This window comes from Rhipicephalus microplus, chromosome 10 (assembly GCF_043290135.1).
Source record: "Rhipicephalus microplus isolate Deutch F79 chromosome 10, USDA_Rmic, whole genome shotgun sequence".
NCBI classification, from domain to species: domain Eukaryota; kingdom Metazoa; phylum Arthropoda; class Arachnida; order Ixodida; family Ixodidae; genus Rhipicephalus; species Rhipicephalus microplus.
In genome coordinates this window covers 16,694,406-16,713,881 of record NC_134709.1, presented here as the reverse complement: position 1 = coordinate 16,713,881, position 19,476 = coordinate 16,694,406, and the positions used below count along the sequence as shown (strand labels likewise).

General features: G+C 47.2%; 1 protein-coding gene and 1 pseudogene across 1 annotated transcript in view; both read left to right on the top strand.

Annotated features, from left to right (window-relative positions):
- Positions 1-19,476, top strand: part of alphaCOP (coatomer subunit alpha) — a 33,099-nt gene that overhangs the window by 1,174 nt on the left and 12,449 nt on the right. The window contains exons 2-9 of the mRNA XM_037432526.2: positions 861-1,245; positions 2,262-2,433; positions 3,651-3,808; positions 4,476-4,638; positions 5,217-5,418; positions 9,803-9,942; positions 11,147-11,368; positions 18,605-18,767. Of these exons, the coding sequence (XP_037288423.2) occupies positions 861-1,245; positions 2,262-2,433; positions 3,651-3,808; positions 4,476-4,638; positions 5,217-5,418; positions 9,803-9,942; positions 11,147-11,368; positions 18,605-18,767 (1,605 nt within the window). The remainder of the gene's footprint in view (positions 1-860; positions 1,246-2,261; positions 2,434-3,650; positions 3,809-4,475; positions 4,639-5,216; positions 5,419-9,802; positions 9,943-11,146; positions 11,369-18,604; positions 18,768-19,476) is intronic.
- On the top strand, positions 15,729-18,133 carry LOC142774601 (uncharacterized; annotated as a pseudogene).

Genomic DNA, 19,476 nt, shown 5'->3' with positions numbered 1-19,476 from the left:
CGTGTCTACATTGCTGCCAGAGTGCGCAGTAGCTTCAATGGACAGATTATTGGGGTTTTTATTTACTTGTGATGGGGACATAAGGTTGCATTGATGTTTGAATTTGAGACTTCAGGGAATACTGACGCGATTTGGTGGTGTCACGATAGGGACATATCCCATTTTCCTGGCACGAGGTGTTTTGAAGTTTTTGTTGCCCAACATTTGCAAGCCAGCCGTACCACAATGGACTGCTGCATCCACGTCTGCGTAGAGAGAGTGGACAAGCAGCCGGTTTTTGTAAGCCATTGCTCTGCAGGGCAACACCTTGCTCTGACGTTGGCATGACCATAAGCTGTGCATGCTCCCAACCCATTGCGACAGTTTCCTAGGCTACCGCAATGTGTTGCCTTGTAGAGCAAAAAACCAGCTGCTCACGCACTCTGCACAGAAGTGAATGCGGCTGTACGTTACATGATGTCTTGACGCACTTCACTTGGTTTGCGAATGCTTCATCCTGAATGTGGCCGACATCACTGTTGGAGCGTCGTGTGAAAAAAATTGCTCATTGTTTGCATGAATAACGCGCAACTGGCAGTGTTGCAGACACTGCTGAACGGAAATCATGAGCTGCTGTCTCCACATGACAGGTTTAGTTCAGACTGTGCAAACATGCCATTGTGAAACTGTCACCTCGATATCGAAACGAAGCGTATTCTTTAAGTTAGTGGAATAAAAAGTTATTCAATGTGTCCCGAGGCACTGCGATACTCACTTTCAGGCTATCAACACCAATGTTTTCATTTAAAGCCACAACACAAAACTTTCTCAAATCTCTATTAATGCTCCTTTAACATTACAGCTTGTTTTGTTGCCCTCAGGTCTGGAACTACAAGCAGCGGCGATGCATGTTCACGCTGCTAGGCCATCTGGACTACATTCGTACGACCACCTTCCACCACGAGTACCCGTGGATCCTGAGCTCGTCGGACGACCAGACCATCCGCGTGTGGAACTGGCAGTCGCGCACCTGCATCTGCGTGCTCACGGGCCACACCCACTACGTCATGTGCGCCCAGTTCCACCCGTCTGAAGACCTGATGGTCTCGGCCTCACTCGACCAGACGATCCGCGTTTGGGACCTGGGTGGTCTGCGGAAAAAGAACGTGGCTCCAGGACCGGGTGGTTTAGACGACCACCTCAAAAACCCAGGACACACAGATCTGTTTGGAACGTCGGACGCTGTCGTGCGACATTTCCTAGATGGTACAGCCTACCTTGTGACTATGCACTTGCCATCTTTCTTCCGTTCAGTGGTTTTTCATTCTATATGTAGATTGCATGTGATGACGTAAAAGCTAATTCTTGTCATGCCAGCACCCAAACATGGCAACCGCAATGAAGACCCACATTATCGTGCACAGTGCATCTTTTGTGTTCAGTGATGGAGCAGGTTTTCCAGCAGATTATCACTGTTGTAACTCTGTCAAGCTTTTTCCTTGTTCGACTTCTTGACATGTTGGTATTCAAACTACTCGTACAATCTATCCAGTTTACCAGCTACATGCTGCTTGTAAGCTCCATCATTTGCCAACTGAACTTATTCCTGGCCTGCAGATTTCCTGTCTCATCACTACCGCTGACGCCTTTAGCTACCCTCTTCTGTGTTTTGTTTTTATTGAGGGCACAAAAGCATGTCATCTTTCAGTAGACTTATTTCACAACTTTTCATAATAATTCTATGCTACAATAGACCAGTTTCATTATATTTGATCATGCCACTGCTGCCGCTAAATGGACTGATAACAGCTACGGTAACAGTCATCTGGTGTCGGCAACGTGCCCTAAGATTCAAAGGCAATGATGAGGAACATGTGAATAATCTACTAGAGTGGGTTTAAAAATACCAGCTCTCAAATTACCTCTGAGGTTGGCTGTAAAGAAGGACAGGGGCACTTTCTGTGGTATTTCTCTAAACATTAACCCATGTATAATAACAGCAAGCCTGCAGTGCACTTCGGTAACGGTTAAGTCTGTTTTGTAAAAGCTTCATTGCAGTGACAGTGTCACTCTGTTTATTCATCAATTTCTTCAGTAATGTTCTGGCGTACTGCCATGCAACTGGCTAAGGCGCGTTCATCTTTTTGGACAACACCTGTAATGGGGCCAATTTGAGTGTACTGTTGTAAAAGGAAGCTACCGCTTGGAGAGTTCGAGGTCTCTGCAGTGCTCAATGTTCACAGCAAGATGACCGACTGAAAGTGAACGTGATCTTGCCCCAGGTCACGAGCGAGGAGTCAACTGGGCTGTATTCCATCCCACCGCACCCCTTGTGGTGTCAGGTGCTGATGACCGGCAGATTAAGCTCTGGCGTATGAACGACTCCAAGGCCTGGGAAGTGGACACCTGCCGTGGCCACTACTGCAATGTATCCTGCGTTTTGTTCCACCCAAGGTCAGGATACATCTTTCAAAGTGTGATGCAGGATAGCTCTCGAACACCTTGACGTCTTCGTAATCCTTTCAATCACCACATTTGTATGTGGAGGTGTCACATTTTAAAATTGGCCTGTCAGTGATGACAGCTTTGTACGGACCGTAGAACGTTACGCAATAATAACGAGAAGCCACGTTATCCGGTGCACACAATGCCCAATAGCCAGGTAAATCTGCTAGGTAAATGCGAAAGTTGCCATGTTCACGAGGCTGTCACTTACCTGGTAGTGAATTCCACCGGCCAAGCTGAAGCAAGTTTTCATGCTTCACGGCCAAGAAGCTGAATTCTGCTGGTTCATTTAGAGCAACCCGAGCCCCAATGCAGCAGCTTGCTGCAAGCTCTGAATAATGTCCCGGATGGGGACCAATGACCTGTTCTACTGTAATTGCTCTCGTAGTACTGGTAGGGGCTAGCGTTTGTTAATCCCGGCTAATGCTGCTTTACTGAAAGCTGTTGTCTGATGCTGACATATGCAGTCAACATATACTAACAGCACTAGCTCACATCTGCCAGCTGGTGCTGGCATATGTTGGTCAAAAATAGAGGGAGAGAAACGACTTTGTTATAGGGTTGTCTAATACCGGTAGATATTACTCCACCTGGAGGACTACGACTAACTGGTCGGTGAAGGCCACCGACGCCTGCTAGGTTTGAGGCTTGGGCTAGTTGGTTCATGCTAATTAGAGGGCAATAACAGTGCAAGATTATGACGGGACACACAAGAAGGCGTGACAATAGCACTGCTTCTACAACAGCGCTGTTTTTGTGTCATCTTCTTGGGTGTCCTGTCAGAATTTTGTACTGTTGTTTCCATCTTATAAACACTGACACCAGACAGTGGTGAGGGAGTTTAAAAAGTTAGAGGATCGTCGGATGGTGGGGGCATGGAAAAAGGGTGTGTTCTATGTTTGCATACATGGACAGTTGGAACATGAAGGGTCTGTGCAGCATGGGATAAGTGATTAAGCGTGGTGGATTGATCAGACTACTGAGTGGAATGGTCGAAATTCCCGGAATTTTTCATTGCGGTGCCCCTCATAGTTATATCATGGTTTTGGAGCGTAAGACCCCCAGCAATTATTAATGACATATAGTGCCTACGTGCTATCTTGTTAGTCCCCAGCTAGAAGTTCGTGCTTCAATTCTTTTCGTCTTATCTCTTGATGTTATTTCAGGCAGGAGCTGATCCTCAGCAACTCTGAGGACAAGAGCATCCGAGTGTGGGACATGTCCAAGCGCACCTGCCTGCACACCTTCCGGCGCGAGCACGACCGTTTCTGGATCCTGGCTAGCCACCCGAGCCTTAACCTCTTTGCGGCAGGACATGATTCGGGTGCGTTGCGGAATTTTGCTGTCGCTGCTTGTGCAGATTGGCTAGTCAAAATAGGGAAAGGAAGCACTTTGTAAGTTTTTTTGAGATGCACCGAAACATTGCAACTGCTAGAAGGGTACTGTACATGTTACAGCGTTATGAGAAGACTAATTCTGCTGTTGGTAAAAAGATCTATTGTTTGATGCTTGAACTCGGGACCACGCTTTTGCAGGCCAATTACTCTGCTATCTAAGCAAACCGGATGATTTGAAGGTGTCCGCGTGAGGCTTAAACAGTGAACTGGCACAGTTTGGAGGACCCGTCCTGGTACACTGTGGCTGTAGAATTGTACTCAAACCTTGATATAACGATCATGGAGATAATGAATTATCAATTATAATGAAGCAAGTGAAAAATAGTCTTGCAATGGACACAGTGTTGAAACTATAGTTTTACAACGAATTTTGGGATATAATGAACCTTTTTTGTGTAAGATGCAGCTTTGTTATAATAAGGTATGACTGCTAACAAGGACAGAAGAAGGATTCCTGGCCGCGACTGTGGCCTTTTAATGGTGGTAAAAATTTGCTTGAGTCTTGAACTGCTATGGCGTGCCTCACAAAGGTATCTCAGTTCTTAAACATAAAGCACCTTGGTCGCTTTTAATATTTAACTTGTAAACCTGCAGGTATGATCCTGTTCAAGCTCGAGCGTGAGCGGCCGGCATTTGCCCTGCACGGCAACCTGCTGTACTACTGCAAGGACCGTTTCCTCCGACGACTGGACCTGACCACCTCCAAGGACGTGGCCTACTTGCAGTTCCGTGGCGGTAGCCGCAGCCCCGTTTTCAGGTGCGTATCTGTGTGCTGAAGTTGAGTCGCCATTATTGCCAGGTGTAGCTAACAACCTATGTTTCAGATGATGCTTGATCTTTCGAATGTGCAAGATAATGTGGACACAGTAACAGCACTGCTGTGCGCCTCACAAAACCGATGTGCTGGGTCTTCTGGAAATTGGCATTGGCCATTCAGCATCAGATTATCCGTGCTTTATGCCGCAATTACAGGTCTGAGACGGCATTTATCGAAGGTGCCACCGTGGACGTGTTGATTGTCTCGTAACCACACCTCTCCGATTTGCTTGCAGCTGTAACTGTTTCCAAAAGTCGGTTTTGCCTCAGTGTAGATATGTATTTTGGCTATTCTTGATGCACTCTATTATGACTACTGAAAATTGCAGTTCAGCTGGGTCAGCGATTACTTCTTTTTTAGCTTATGTGTCTTTTTTTTTTCGCTCACCTTGTAATCTCAAGTACATTAATCTCATTTTTTGCTCATAGTCATGAAATTTAGGCAATTCATTCAGCGACATGTAAAGATGTAAAAATAAGCATCTTGTTTTTAGATTTTTCATTTTTTTATTGGTGCAGCATGTCTTACAATCCAGCAGAGAACGCCGTTCTGCTGAACACACGCACTGCGAACCCGGACAACAGCACGTATGACCTGTGCATGGTTCCGAAAGACTACGACCCTCAGAATCCAGACATGGTCGAGGGCAAGCGGTCCACCGGCCTCACTGCTGTCTGGGTGGCGCGCAACCGTTTTGCCGTGCTCGATCGCACCCACAATGTAAGTGCACCTTTCTTCTGATGGCCACCTGTGGACCTGAATGTCGCAGGATTGAATCCTACCTGTATTTAGGTGGAGGTGGAGGGCCAGAAGCTTGTGCACTTTGATTTAGGTGGACACCAAGGTATGCCCGGTGGTGAAAGCTTCGGAAGCCCTTCTCTTCAATGACCCTTTGTTTTGGGATGTAATACTCGAAAGTTCTAACAGTTATTGTTACAGTTAAAGCTTGAATTAAGGAAATTGAGGGGACCCATGAATTTTGTTATATTGGAAACGTCCTTAACTTCGAAAGCTAAATAGCCTGTGAGAAAGCACGGGAGGGATCGAAATTTGTTTAATTGGGGTGTTCGTAAAATCGGGTTTCGTTAAGTCACATTGAAGCTATATTAACCTTTTGAATGAATTACATTGCCTGTGTGCTTGATTTGCTCAAACTTCACTTTGGCTTGTATTGTTCGTTTGGTTTATATGGTAGAGATGTGGCCATCACTTACCTCACTGTTCACTGTAGCATTACCTCAAATTGAAAGTCTTTACTAGAAATTCTGTCCTTTTGGGCGAATGCTGGGTGCATTTCATTTGAAAAATGGCCTAACAGTAGCAGTGTAAAACCGATAATACGACCTCGAGAGGACCATGCAAGACTGTCGTATAATCTGGGCATTGTATATTTGAATAACTAACAATGTAGGCCACGACACTCAGCCCGAAAAATGGGTAGAGGATGCCTAATTGGGCCCTACGGCATGACCTTGCCTTTCCCCACGGAAGTTAGATTTATAAATTATTTTCGAAAATGGCAGCTAGAATTTTAAACAAAGGTGTTAACGAATCATTGGTCTCAACTTAACGAAAATCAAATCTATTTCGCATCTGTTTTTAGATCAATTAAAAAAGTTGCCTGCACATAGAAACGAAACTGAAGCTGCCTTGGCAATAGCCTACCATCAGTGGAATCTGATAACACCCAAACCTTGTTATAATAAAGTTGCATGTTAGACAAAATTAAGTGTCATTATATTCAAAAATGTATTCCTAACACTCCGACTATTGCAAGACTATTTTTTATTTACTTCATAATACAGTGCAGTCCACTTATAACGATATCGAGAAAACCTAAAAATATGATCGTTATAACCGGTGATCGTTATATCTGGACTGCCGCCAAAAAATCGTCGCCGGACGTACCTTTTGATGCTCCAGGCTTCATTTCGCTATTTTCACCAATTAATAGATATTGTAGATAGTAGGATGCCAAAAACAAGACTTTATTTCTTACTCCGAAGAACGCATCCCGGGTTCGCTGAGGAAGAGAGACTGACCGACGGCGGGGTGGGAGCAGTGGGAGGAAGAAAGCACAGCCAGAGGTACACAGCCGGAATGCCAACGAGGCCCCGCCCCGATGCCGCCGCGCCGCTTTGCTTTTCGCTTTTTTTATTTTCTCTCTCTTTCCCGCTTTCGTTCGGCAAGCTACGAGTAGCTTGCCGGCTTGTCGTTGTAGAAGGCGGGGAGCCGCGGAGCGCGGCGCTTTGCTTTTCGCATTTTTTTTTTTAATTCTCTCAGCCTCTCCGCGGTCGACGCGCGGCGAGGCGCAAAACGTGACACAGCTGGCGCCATCTGTAGCGCGTCGCGCTAACTCGCGATGCCCTCCTCGGCTTTTTGAACGGCCGGGACGCGCTGCCGGCGCTGTGCTGCAGTGGCGGCAGGTACTCGCCTACGCTAACTTTTCGTCTTGTCTCGGCATAGTTCGTTTCAGAGGAACTTATCAATCTAAATGTTACGATTATTCTGAATGAAACATGCCGTCCACGGCAAACTTTTCATCGTTGTATCCGATATGCGGTGGATAACATATCGTTATATATGGTTTTTTTCCCCATAGCCCCAATGCATAAAATGAGACTGTTAAGTCGACCCATCGTTATAACCGATATATCGTTATATGTGGTATCGTTATAAGTGGACTGCACTGTAACTGATATGTCATTAAATTTGGGTTTGTAATATCAGCTTAAATTGAGGACGACGCAGCGAGCAATGGAAAGAAAAATGGTACGTGTAACCTTAAGATACAAGAAGAGAGCAGAGTGGATTAGGGGACAAACGGGGGTTAAGGATATCATAGTTGAAATAAAGAAGAGTGAATGGACATGGGCCGGGCACATAGCGCGTAGACAGGATAACCGCTGGTCATTAAGGGTAACTAACTGAATTCCTAGAGAAGGCAAGCGGGTTAGGGGGAGACAGAAGGTTAGGTGGGCAGATGAGATTAAGAAGTTTGCGGGTATAAATTGGCAGCAGCAAGCAGAGGACCGAGTTGACTGGCGGATCATGGGAGAAGCTTTTGTCATGTAGTGGACGTAGTGAGGTTGATGATGATGATGATGATGTATTTAGGCCATGGACGCATTTAATAATTGTTGGGGCTTTACGGAGCAAAACCTAGATACGATTAAGAGGAACGCCGTAGGGGAGGGTTCTGGAAATTTCGACCACCTGGGGTTCTTTAACGTGCACGGACCTCTGGCGTTTGATATTATCTGGACTTTCACGTCCTAAACCCACAATATATGATTATGACAGAGGCCGTAGTGGAGAGATCCGGAAATTTTGACCCGCTGGTGTTCTCTAACGTGGACTGACATCGCACAGTAAACAGACCTCGGACCATTTCGCCTCTACTGAAATGCTATCGCCGTGGCTGGGATTCGATCCGGCGACCTTGGGTTTAGTAGTCGACCACCAGAGCGACAGGTGTTTGGAACTCTTGACACATAAGAGGCAAGGTCCATCACTGCATGGGACTCGTCTGTTGTGACGTCAACCACCGAAGTCATCGTAAATGCGGTCGTGTATATATAATAAAGCAAATGGACATAATAACAGCTACGATGACAACCCAGGTAATTACATAACACCGATGAAACCAAAGGGAAATCGATGTAAGACCTTTGCACCGTTGCTCAACGAAGGTTACAGACCTGCTTGTCAGCGGGAATGCCATGGCTGCAACGGTCGCTCCACATGTGTGGGCGTCAAACGCAGCTTCTCGGTGACCTTCCTTTATCATTAGGGTGGGTTGTGGAGCAAGCTGGTAGATTGTCTTGGTGATAATATCAGCAGCACCAAATGAAGCAGAAAAAAAAACAGAGACGAACAAAAAAACAGGATCTTTCCTGTCCCTGTCTCTCTCTCTCTCTTTATTGTCTTGGTTTCTTTCGCTTCATTAGGTGCTGCTGGTATTCCGACCAAAAACAGTCGTAGACTTACGCGCTGCAACGCGAACTGTCTACATTCCGTATAAACTTTACGCCTGTATACCCTTCCGTGTCGACCCTTCTTCATGGAAGAACGGCGCGTTCAATTAATTCGCAACCGAGTGGGCACGCGAACCAAAATAGCGCGATCGCCCCACAGGAGCCACAACAGGTGCTGCAACAGGCATTCAATAAGCCACCTCGAGACACGTGCCGGGCCTTAGGTTCCATCGGCCGGGCCGCCCGAGGAAGTTTATGGATGAGGCAGCGACATGGAGTGACGTGTAAAAATGGTGCTGGTGGAGGGCCTCTATAGGAACATGAGAGAGGCCTTTTTCCTGCAGTGGACATAGTCAGGCTGATGATGATGATGATGTAATATCGAGGTGAGAGTGCACAGCCGCCTAAATCTTTAACTATGGTACGGGAGTGCCGACTTTTTTGTGCATCAGCATCATACGATGGAGCCAAGCTGCAAATAGGGTGAGAGTAAGCGCACGCCCACGAAGCGCGCTCCGCTGGGCTGAGCGCGCTTCGTGGGCGTGCGCTTACTCCTTTGTGAGAACGTCTCCCTGCATCAACTCACTTCAGACAAACAGGCTGCACATCTTGCTCGAATCTTATATTCCAAAGGTCAGCAAGCAACCGAGAAAATGAAATCCGCAGATACGTCACACACCCCCCCCCCCCGCGCATGAGGTAAGCTGACAAATGGGGATCATCTGAAGTGACAAAGATGGATCTCAGACAAGCTTGCCGGTAGCTGAAGCTGCTCTGCGTGGATAGAGCTTGTATAGGCAATGGCCTTGAATAGGCAAGTGATAAGGTGTATCCAGAAGCTCCACTGGGATTACTTGTCTGATGTATGTGAACTCAAACCTCAGTGTAACGAACCCGGATATAACAAAATATTGGTTATAATGAAGTTAACAAAGAATAGTCTTGTGCGTAATATTCATATTGTTAGAAACATATTTTTATAACAAATTTTCGACTATAAAGAATCTATTTTTGTGTAATATGCCATTTCGTTATAATGAAGTTTGTGTGTAATTTACGCTAAGTGTTGCAGAATGAAGGAAATTCACAGCAGTGATGTTTCGCAACCTTTTGTGAATTGCTTCCAGATTGTGATCAAAAACATGAAGAACGAGGTCAGCAAGAAAGTACAGACACCCAGCTGCGATGAGATCTTCTATGCTGGCACGGGCATGCTCCTGCTGCGCGATTCCGACAGCTTGATGCTGTTTGATGTGACCCAAGGAAGGTGAGTGTGTGGGCCTTGTTTAACGTGTCCTTGAGCTGGAGGGGTTCGAGAGGAAAAGATAGCATTGTGTTGTATGCGTGTTATAGCAACACACAAAATGGTGTAATGTGAAGCTATTCCATTCTTATTCTATTCGAGCTGCCTACTTGTACATTTATCTATCATTTGTTAAATAACGTACGTTATTGTATGCGCCCTCCAAGCGATAGAGATGGGTTGGCTCTTTTGATGTGTGCTTCATCAGCGCTCACGCGCTTTTACCTGCTCTTAGAATTAATGATGCGCGGGGATGTTATCAAATTGAACTTCTTGCGGAACATGGTTGCAACGGCAGGAACCTACTGAGTGTGTCCATATAATTGCTATTGCATTAATAACACAGTTTTTTACCGCTAAATAAGCGTTTTGGGTTAACTCTGCCTTCAGTTCTCCTTTTGTTTAATTTGGGCGTTTATTTTTGGAATTCTCGTACTGAACCTACATACAACAAAATTCTCTTTATAACAAATTTTTCCGGGAATATGTCAATGTTGTTATATCCATGTTTAACTGTATTTATACAGTGCGGACCCTGACTGATGTTATAGCAATATGTCAGAATTCATACCATCATATAAGTACCATGCGATGAGTCCTTAAAGGACCCCTGAACCACCGGCAATAAGTTTTTTAACATTTCATATAAATGTATGCACTGAGTTCGAGATGCTGTCACAATGAACAATGCCAAACATGGCAGCGCTGTTAGTCACAGGTGCGCAACAAATTCTGTGAAACAATCCCTTATCCGCTCTGTGCCTTTTGGTAATCCACTGCTTGGGCTGCGACATCAACATTCTCGTCTCGTCATTTCATCCACCGAAAGAATCTGTCTACTTGCAAGTGCGTGTGCTGACTGCTTTTCCTTCTCGCTTCACGAGCCAATAAGTGGAGCTTAGCAAAGGAGAGTGCTAAGGAAGTGGGGGCCACTTGTCGACCGTAAAATTCGTGTAGCCTCACATTACAGTGCCATTTACAAAAATTCTCACGGCTATGTCTTCATTTTAGACACACACAACTGCAGCACCACAGCTAAATTTTGGCATCCGGGTGGTTTAGGGGTCCTTTAGCAGTGTTGCAAATTGTGATGATAATGTTGGTTTTGGACTCTGGGGTAGTTGCACCGCAGGTACGTGACACGATCCTTTCCCGTCTGCGATTGCAGGCAGCGTGCCTCGGTCAAGGCCAAGGCGAAGTACGTGGTGTGGAGTTCAGACATGAGCCACGTTGCCCTCCTGGCCAAGCACACCCTGACCATCTGTAACCGCAACCTGGAGGTCCTCTGCAGCGTTCAAGAGAGCACTCGTGTCAAGAGTGGGGCGTGGGATGACTCGGGCGTTTTCGTCTACACCACGTCCAACCACATCAAGTACAGCCTGACCAACGGGTGAGAACTGACACACGTGTGTTCTAGTCGTGATGGCAACAAAGCGAAAAGATAATGAGAGGAAATCCTAAATAATTCTACAGGGTCAAGATATGCTATAAACACTGCGTTGGTAATTTTGCAATTGTATTTCAATGATTACGACAGAAATTGGCAGTATATGCCTGGGCTTTTCAGTTTCACTATTAAACATACGTTTTTCTTTTCATTTTAAGGGGGGACGTGGCAAGTAAAACTAATTTCTTTATTAATGTACTGTTTGTGATGAAATTTGGTGTGTGTATGTGGATGATTGTGAGGATTCCAAATATGAAAACCGTTTTCAAATACCTCTTGTACTTTTTGAGTTACAAGCATAATTATACTAATTAATGCTCTTCACACTTAAAGAGATAATTATTGCTAAATGAAATTATTTTTTCATATTATTATGTTCCCAAAGCATCAACTTGTGCAAAGAAGCTATTAGTTGATTTTTCTAGTTCTTGTAACCATAAATAAAATTTCCAAAACATGGATGTTGTTTTGCGCACACATCGCAGTAATTATAAAATGTGTTCTAAAAATTTTAAATGATGAGTAAGAAGAGAGATAAAGCTTTATTGCACTGCTAAAGGCCTCCTGAGCCTAGTGCAAAAAACGGAACGACTCTATCAGTCTTTGTTAGAAAATGACAGATGTTCTAGCGAAGGCACATAGGCGAAAATCAAGAGTTGAGAAAACTGACTTTGAAAGTTCACTCTTGTTTGGAAGTTCACAACATGGCTAAAACACTCAGAATCCTCCTGGACAGTAATCCTGAGATGCTGTGGCCTTGGCCTCTGTAGAGCGCAACCCAGTTTTGCGCTTCTTTGTCGTGGAACAATGCGCTTTTTGAGCCCTCTTTACCCTTTTGGCATCCTTTTCGGCTGCTCGCCGCAAAGAGCAGTCTCCTGGATTGAAGCCCAGTTGAGCAGTGATCTCTTGCAGCGCACTCTTGCAGCCACCATTGAAACGGCAGACTGCATCTGCAACTGCACTTTCCACACTTCGAAGGGAGGCGAACTGGCTCTTGGACTGGAGTGACCAAATGAGGCTGTTCATACTCTCCACAGCGTTCTGGGTTTTTCCCTGCGCACACCTTTCAAGGAGCTCTTTGTTCGAGAGGCGCTTGTAGATTGGCAGCAGTGCCACTCGCACGTGAGGGGGCAGTTTATGTTTGTGAGGCGGCAGCGGCTCTCCCTTGGCCAATGCCTGATTGTGCGGGCACCAGGAGTCAGTCCCACTTGGGCACAGGTTGTGGTGTGGATCCTGGTCTGTGGATGTTACATGGTAATAAGTGGCCATGATGGCCCTCTCCATGCCAGGAACATCGTTGGGGTGGCTCTTAATGGCCCAGCCATAATAATTCGTCAACTTCTTTATCAGGCCCTGCGTCAGCCGGCCTTTGCCACCCATGCTCAGTCCTCGGCCTTTGGATTTGTGCTCATCAAGAAGGTTGCGCAAGGAAGTGCCCATTCTTTTTTTCACATGGTTCACACACTCCTGTTTCTTAATCACCATGTAGCCATACACCTTGTCTTGCGTGAGGGCAAGGTACGTACGGCTGTCACCGTCGCAGAGCACATTGATGTATCGAAGCTTGTACTTGGTAAACGATCTTTCAAACATGATCCTAGCTGCTTCTACTTCCATTTGGCCTGCATTAGCATCGGTGTTCTTTTGGCACTGTGGCTTGTGTTTCTCAAGCCACTCCTCATAGTTGTCGTCACCAGGCTTGGGGCCAACAGCACAGCCTTGGCAGTAGTTGGACAGGACACAGTGGTCCAAGACCAAGCCTGTGTACAGCTCGATTACACAGCCCACGCCAATATGACTTCTGTGCCCCCTCGTCATCCACGTGCCGTCGTAAATGACGTCAATGTTGCCTGGCACTCCTCCTAGGTCCTTGTAAATGTCATGCACCTTCTGTGCACTTTCTGCTTCAATGCGGGTGGCAGCTGATGTGGTGGCAGGGTGGCTGTACTTCCTTTGCAGTCTCTGGTAGGACTTGTGGTGCAGTGCTCGATGCGAAATGTCCATCGCAGAAAAAATGTCATTTATGGCAGATTGTTTCCTGCCAACTGACTGCACAGCCCTCAAAGCACGCACGTTTACCTCAAAGGGGTTCGTTTTTTGTTGCCCGGAGCACCTCGGGGACGACCACGCACTGTTCACTCTGCCACAATTGTCACAAAAAAGTTCCATCCTCGCCGCGAGTCCAAGGCAGTGCGTAGTCTCGAGGCGTATCGACCCTTCGTCGCACTTGTTGCACTTTACTGACGAAAGCAGACCGTTCAGCATCTTCTTATTTACAATGAAGAATGTGGAATCCTTACCGCCGTCATTTTCGTCGCAGCCTTCGTTCAGAAGCTCGAGCTTCCGCTTTGAAGCGGACTTCGATGCTACGGCATCCAAAACATCCCGCCTTGTCTGCGCCCGCTGCGCGATTTCTTCACTGCTCGGAATCTGGGCCGAAACTCGCGATAGAATGTTCGACGCGCGCACGCCCGGAGTTGCAACGGCTGCCGACGCGGTGCCACCGCAATCGGGTTCGCGAGAGCGTCCATCACGGTCGACGGCATCCGGCGGTCTGACATACGACGATGTGGCACCTTCCACACTCTCGGCCTCACAACAATCAGCGAAGGGTCTGAGTAGAGGCTCCGTGACGCTCGAAGAGCATGCTCCGTCCGGAACTGCGACTGGGACGGCAGCCGCAGTCGTCTGCCCTTTGTTCCAAGCTTTCCGACGCTTGCCGTACTTGTGGACGCTCCGGAACTTTTTTTGCGGCAACATAGCACCGCAGTATGAGCAAGCACTCAGAAGAGACCACCGATGTAACAAAGCTTGGTAAAAAAAGCACGCGAACTATCACAAAAACAGCAAACTGGCAAAAAACGAAGCGCACGCCGGATGATTCTCGACACGGCGGCCGCAGATGCGCTCGCGCTTCCAAGGTTGCCAAGGTGCGCGGCGCAGCTTTGACCAGTAAGAGGTCGCGCCTGCTACCACGTGACCCGCGCAGCCAATTGCCGTTCTTCGTTTTCGTTTTTTTACTTGCTCCTCGCGCTTTTATTTTCACTCGGCGAAATACGAGACTGCGACCATCGGGAAGCCGGCTTGCTCCTCTTTCCAAAGCTACCAAAATGGCGGCCCACGGTCAACAACTTGGCGCGTTTGTGCGGCGTGAACAACACCGTTTCAGGGGCTTTTTTTTCGCACTTTTTGGCGACTAGCCTCGGCAAAAACACTATTTGCGGGATTTGTAGCGCACGTTTCGCTGTAATATTTTAGAACAAGGAAGTTGAAGGTCTGAAGATTACGAAAAAAAATAAATCAGAAAATCGCATATTTTGACCAAAATCGGCACTTTACTTGCCGCGCCCCCCCTTAAAGCCATTCCAGCTTAGTAGATGTCTTTGACTCTGATAGATTGTGGCACTTGCTGCCGATGAAAACTAAGTTGGTACAGTCAACTGTAGTATGCAAAGTTATTGCGAGCTGATGTGTGCAAAGGTGAATGCACTAGGAGCCTTTTTTTTTTTGGTTGCATCTTCTTTAGCATAACAAACATCTTCTAATGAATAGAATGGCTTTTTGTAATCGTTTTGGGACTAGCACAGTGCGTTTTTTTTTTTTCAATGTCTGTGTTAAAAAGACAAGGCATGAAAAAAAGCAGTCTGAAGTATCCGGCCAACTCCACCAAACAAGAGTGCCCGTACTGATGCTGCTGAAGCACAGGCCTTCTATCTTCACTAAGCTATATTCTCCGATGCCTCTTTTTGTCTGCCGATTGCCCATCACTGTGTTGCTGTTTGAACCTCGGTCTTGTTTAAGGGGGGGATGCGGCTTTGGCATCGCGAATTTTGGCCAAAAAATCGATTTTCTGAAAATCTCATTTTCACATTCTCTGACCCCTTTTCTATCTAGTTTCGAAGTTTCGTCCCTGAAAACAGCGTAGAAATGACGTAAAAAATTTTTATCGAAGCTAGGGTGGCGATGAATTTCACGGAAATTGCGAAAAAACGGCGTTTTTCGAACCGCGATATCTCCGCAACCATGTAACCTAGCGCCGCCATCTTTGTCTCTATGGATAGCGCGATTCTTCCGTTTCAAATTTGCCGCCTTGGCCGGCTGAACCAGGCAAGAACAAGCCCACAGCAAGCCAAAGTGTAAAGGTATCACAACAGTTTCCGATTGGCGACGCGCGTCACGTGACTGTATGGCGGCTCCGCATTGGTCGCCCGTGCGGTCGCTTGTAGCATTCGGCGTAAAGGTCGTCTGCTCTACGTGCTGACAGCGCTGACGGGCCGCTTACTGCATGTGTTTTCAACTCGTCGCGACATGGTTTCGAGATTGCATCGCGCTGCGTTAAGACCGGCGCTCGTGAAAGGAGAAAAACGTTGTTATCCAGTTTGGCGCATTGCAGTTTTGAGATCGGTTCCCGCATGCGATCATGGACCGGCGATCGTTCAAGAAGAAACGCAAGACTGCGCAGCGATTTGGTGCTCGTAAGCCGAAGCCGCCGATCGTGAAAAAGAAATTCAGTCCGGCAACTTCTGCGAGCAGCGACGACGGCGTGCGGCACGACGAGGACTCGCAGCCGAGCACAAGCACGCACGGAGCATCGTCCGCGAGCATCGACGAAACTGTTCATATGCCTGTGGAGCAGTGCTTTGTGCTGTCTGAGGAAACATCCGTTCTTCGTTCCGCGCAGGCTGCAGACATCGCGGATGCTAAGCCTAGCACTTCGCGCGAGGATATATTCATCGCGGATGCCCAGCCAAGCACTTTGCACGAGGATGTAGACGCCGCAGATGCTAAGCCTAGCACTTCGCGCGAGGATGTAGACATCGCGGATGCTCAGCCAAGTACTTCGTGCGAGGATGCGAGGCCGTCTACCAGCACCACCAGTAGCACGATTAGGGCCCGATTAGAGCCTCGTTTCGTGTCAGCGGAGGCATCTCACGAACGCGCCTGTTCAGGAGTACCTAAGAGCAGTGTCTGCGACGGAGCGCAAGATGTCACTGATGGACCAAGGGGACGAGAGCGACATCGAAACGGAAGACGAAGATGAGTTTTTCCTCGTGCAACGCGTGGCCCTGAATGGTCTGTTTGGCAGTGCCCTGTGCCCGCAGTGCAAAGAGCTGGGACTCAAGATGAAGCACGGAACTAAGCACGGGTTAGCGGTAAAGATGGTGCCACCTGCACTGCTTGCGACGCGGACGCGAAAAATGCGTGGTCGTCGCCGCGAATGGAAAACAGCAAGTCATTTGGAGTAAATATTCGGGCCATGCAAGCTATAAAAACTATTGGAAAGGGATCAGCTGCACTCAGTGATTTTTGGTCTGTGATGAATGTATCACATAGGGGAATTCACCACAAGACTTTTCAAAGGCATCTCAAGGGGGAATTTCGGCCTGCTGGCGCAGCAGCCGCGGCATGTGTGTTTTGCGACGCTGTTGCAGCCGTTCGCAATGTGTACAGCCAAATGGAGGGAACACCCACCAAGAATGTCACGGTGGTGTACGACGGGATGTGGATGACACGCGGCCACGCGTCCCACATCGGCGTGGGCACGGTCATTGAATTATACACCGGATTAGTGCTTGACAGTGTTGTCCGGTCCAATTACTGTCATGAATGTGCTGTGGGCCCCAAAGAAGGCGACAACGGCTACAGTGAATGGAAGGAAGCACATGTTTGCCAGAAAAACACAGAGGCAAACTCGGGCCAAATGGAAGTCGAAGCGGCCCTCATACTGTTTCGGCGCTCACTAAAAATAAATGATCTGCGCTACACAACCATCGTTTGCGATGGCGACAGCCGCACTTTCTTAGCTCTGTGTCAGGACCAGACTTACGGTTTTATACCCCTGAAGAAAGAAGATTGTATCAATCATGTTAAAAAGAGGATGGGCACAGCCCTGCGGGCCATCGTCACAAAGAGCAAGAAAGACCAACCTATCGGCGGAAAAGGTGGCCTTACACAAAATTTAATCAAGCAATTGACTGACTATTATGGCCAAGCTCTTAGGCAGCATGCTGAAGTGGAGGATATGCAGCAAGCGGTCATGGCTACATTCTACCACACCACTTCGACTGACCAGGATCAACAATACGAACTTTGCCCACCAGGTCCTGATAGCTGGTGCAGACACCGGGCTGCAGAAGCTAAAGGTGAACCGCAGCCACCCCATAAGTATCACCTGGTACGACACGTTGCCGCTGCCCTGCTGCCTGTGTACCAGCGACTTTTGGACCCACAGCTTCTTGCGCGGTGCCAGGGCAAAAAAACTCAAAATGCTACCGAAAGCCTGCACTCAATTATTTGGTCGATTCTGCCCAAAGAAGAGCATGCTTCATTGATAGCCACAGAAACTGCTGTCAGTGAAGCAATCTGTAGGTATAATGCTGGGAACCTCCATGCCTACACCCAACTTTGCACATCTCTTGGTCTCCAACCTGGACGCCATGCACTTCGTAGAGCAGCCGAAAAAGATGCCATGCGGAAAAAAAAGGCTGCAAAAGCTCATCAGGCTAAAGGTCAGATGGCCAAGCGACGCCGCACTGCAAAGGACACTAAGGACTACAACCCTGGTGCCTATTAGGCATGTAAACCGTGACTCAAGACTTTGAACCTCGTTTTCTCAATACTGTTTTCTTGGCATGTTGCTCAGCTCGTGGAGCAGATATCTTCGCAACTACTTGACCGATTTTGATTCTGTTGTTTTTTGTAATGCTCCTTGAACTGTGTTTCAGGGGGCTGCGTTCTTATTTTTAAAATTTAGTCTTTTAAAAATTTTTGGTAGGGTTTCTTGTTTGTAGTGCAAATGTGCTCATTGAAGTATCAGTGGAGAAAACATGAACTACAAATTTTAGTGTTGCAAAAAAATTATTTTGAAAACGCAGCCCCTTACAGCATACATTCACCTCTGCACACAGTGTTTACCAACTTTCTATGTCATTTTTTAAACTCTCCAGCCACTCCACGAGGTCCAGTAATGAAATTATTTGTTTCTCAGAAAGTTTTCATGATATCATCTTGAAATTTTTATGGAAGCATTATGAGGTCATTATTAGTCTCTGTGCCAATTTTCATCAAGATCTAACCAGAAACAAGAAAGTTCGTTCCGAAAGGCATGTCCCCCCTTAAATGAAAGTTGCCCAGGAAGTGTGTAGCATCAGTCACATGTTCTGTTGTGTTGGTCTGCAGCGACCATGGCATAATCCGCACCCTAGACTTGCCCATCTACATAACTCGTGTCAAGGACTCGAGTGTGTACTGCCTGGACCGCGAGTGCCGGCCCCGTGTCCTGGGCATTGACCCCACTGAGTATCGGTTCAAGCTTGCTCTGGTCAACCGAAAGTATGATGAGGTGAGCATTTCTTAACGTCCGAGCTGTTTAAGTCAAGCATTAGTTCATTTGACGTGGACAAGGAAAACCACATGAAGCAATAATGTCCGTGCGCGTTGGCCAGCAACCGCTGCGCATCTGTGCATAGCTTCACGCTTGCTTTGCTAAGTGTTGTGAGGTTATGTCGAGTGCTCTTTCCTGTCCGTGTGTCTTCCTTCCATGGTACGCTGTGACTGCTTGTTTTCTTCCACTGTGCAAATATGTTGCTTTTCTATCTTGTTATCTGGCCCTTGTATGGCATGGCCAGCTACTCGGCTTAAAAAAGCGGATTGCAGCATGTGCTAGTGGTGCAAGGCTACAGACACGTAGCTGATCGGCACGTAGCTGGTCCTGGCCTGAGGCTGGGCTCTACTAGCCACCGTCCGGCAATGCTGCTCTTGTTTCAGGTGCGGGGCCACGTGCAGAGACTGAAGGTTGGCTTACATGGGTAGAGCAGCGCTTGGAGACTCCGGGCGTTGCCTTGCAACGCTTCCTAATCTTAGCAATGCCTAGCAAAACTTAGCAAAGCTTTGCATAACCTCGTAATGCTTGGCAAAACTTAGTAGTAACAGCGAAAATTTGCAGGAACATAGGAATGCCTGGTAACACTTTGCATGACCTCGCAATACCTAGCAAAAATTTTGCAAAACCTTGAAAGGCGTTGCTTGCATCACTAGTGAGAGCAATGCCC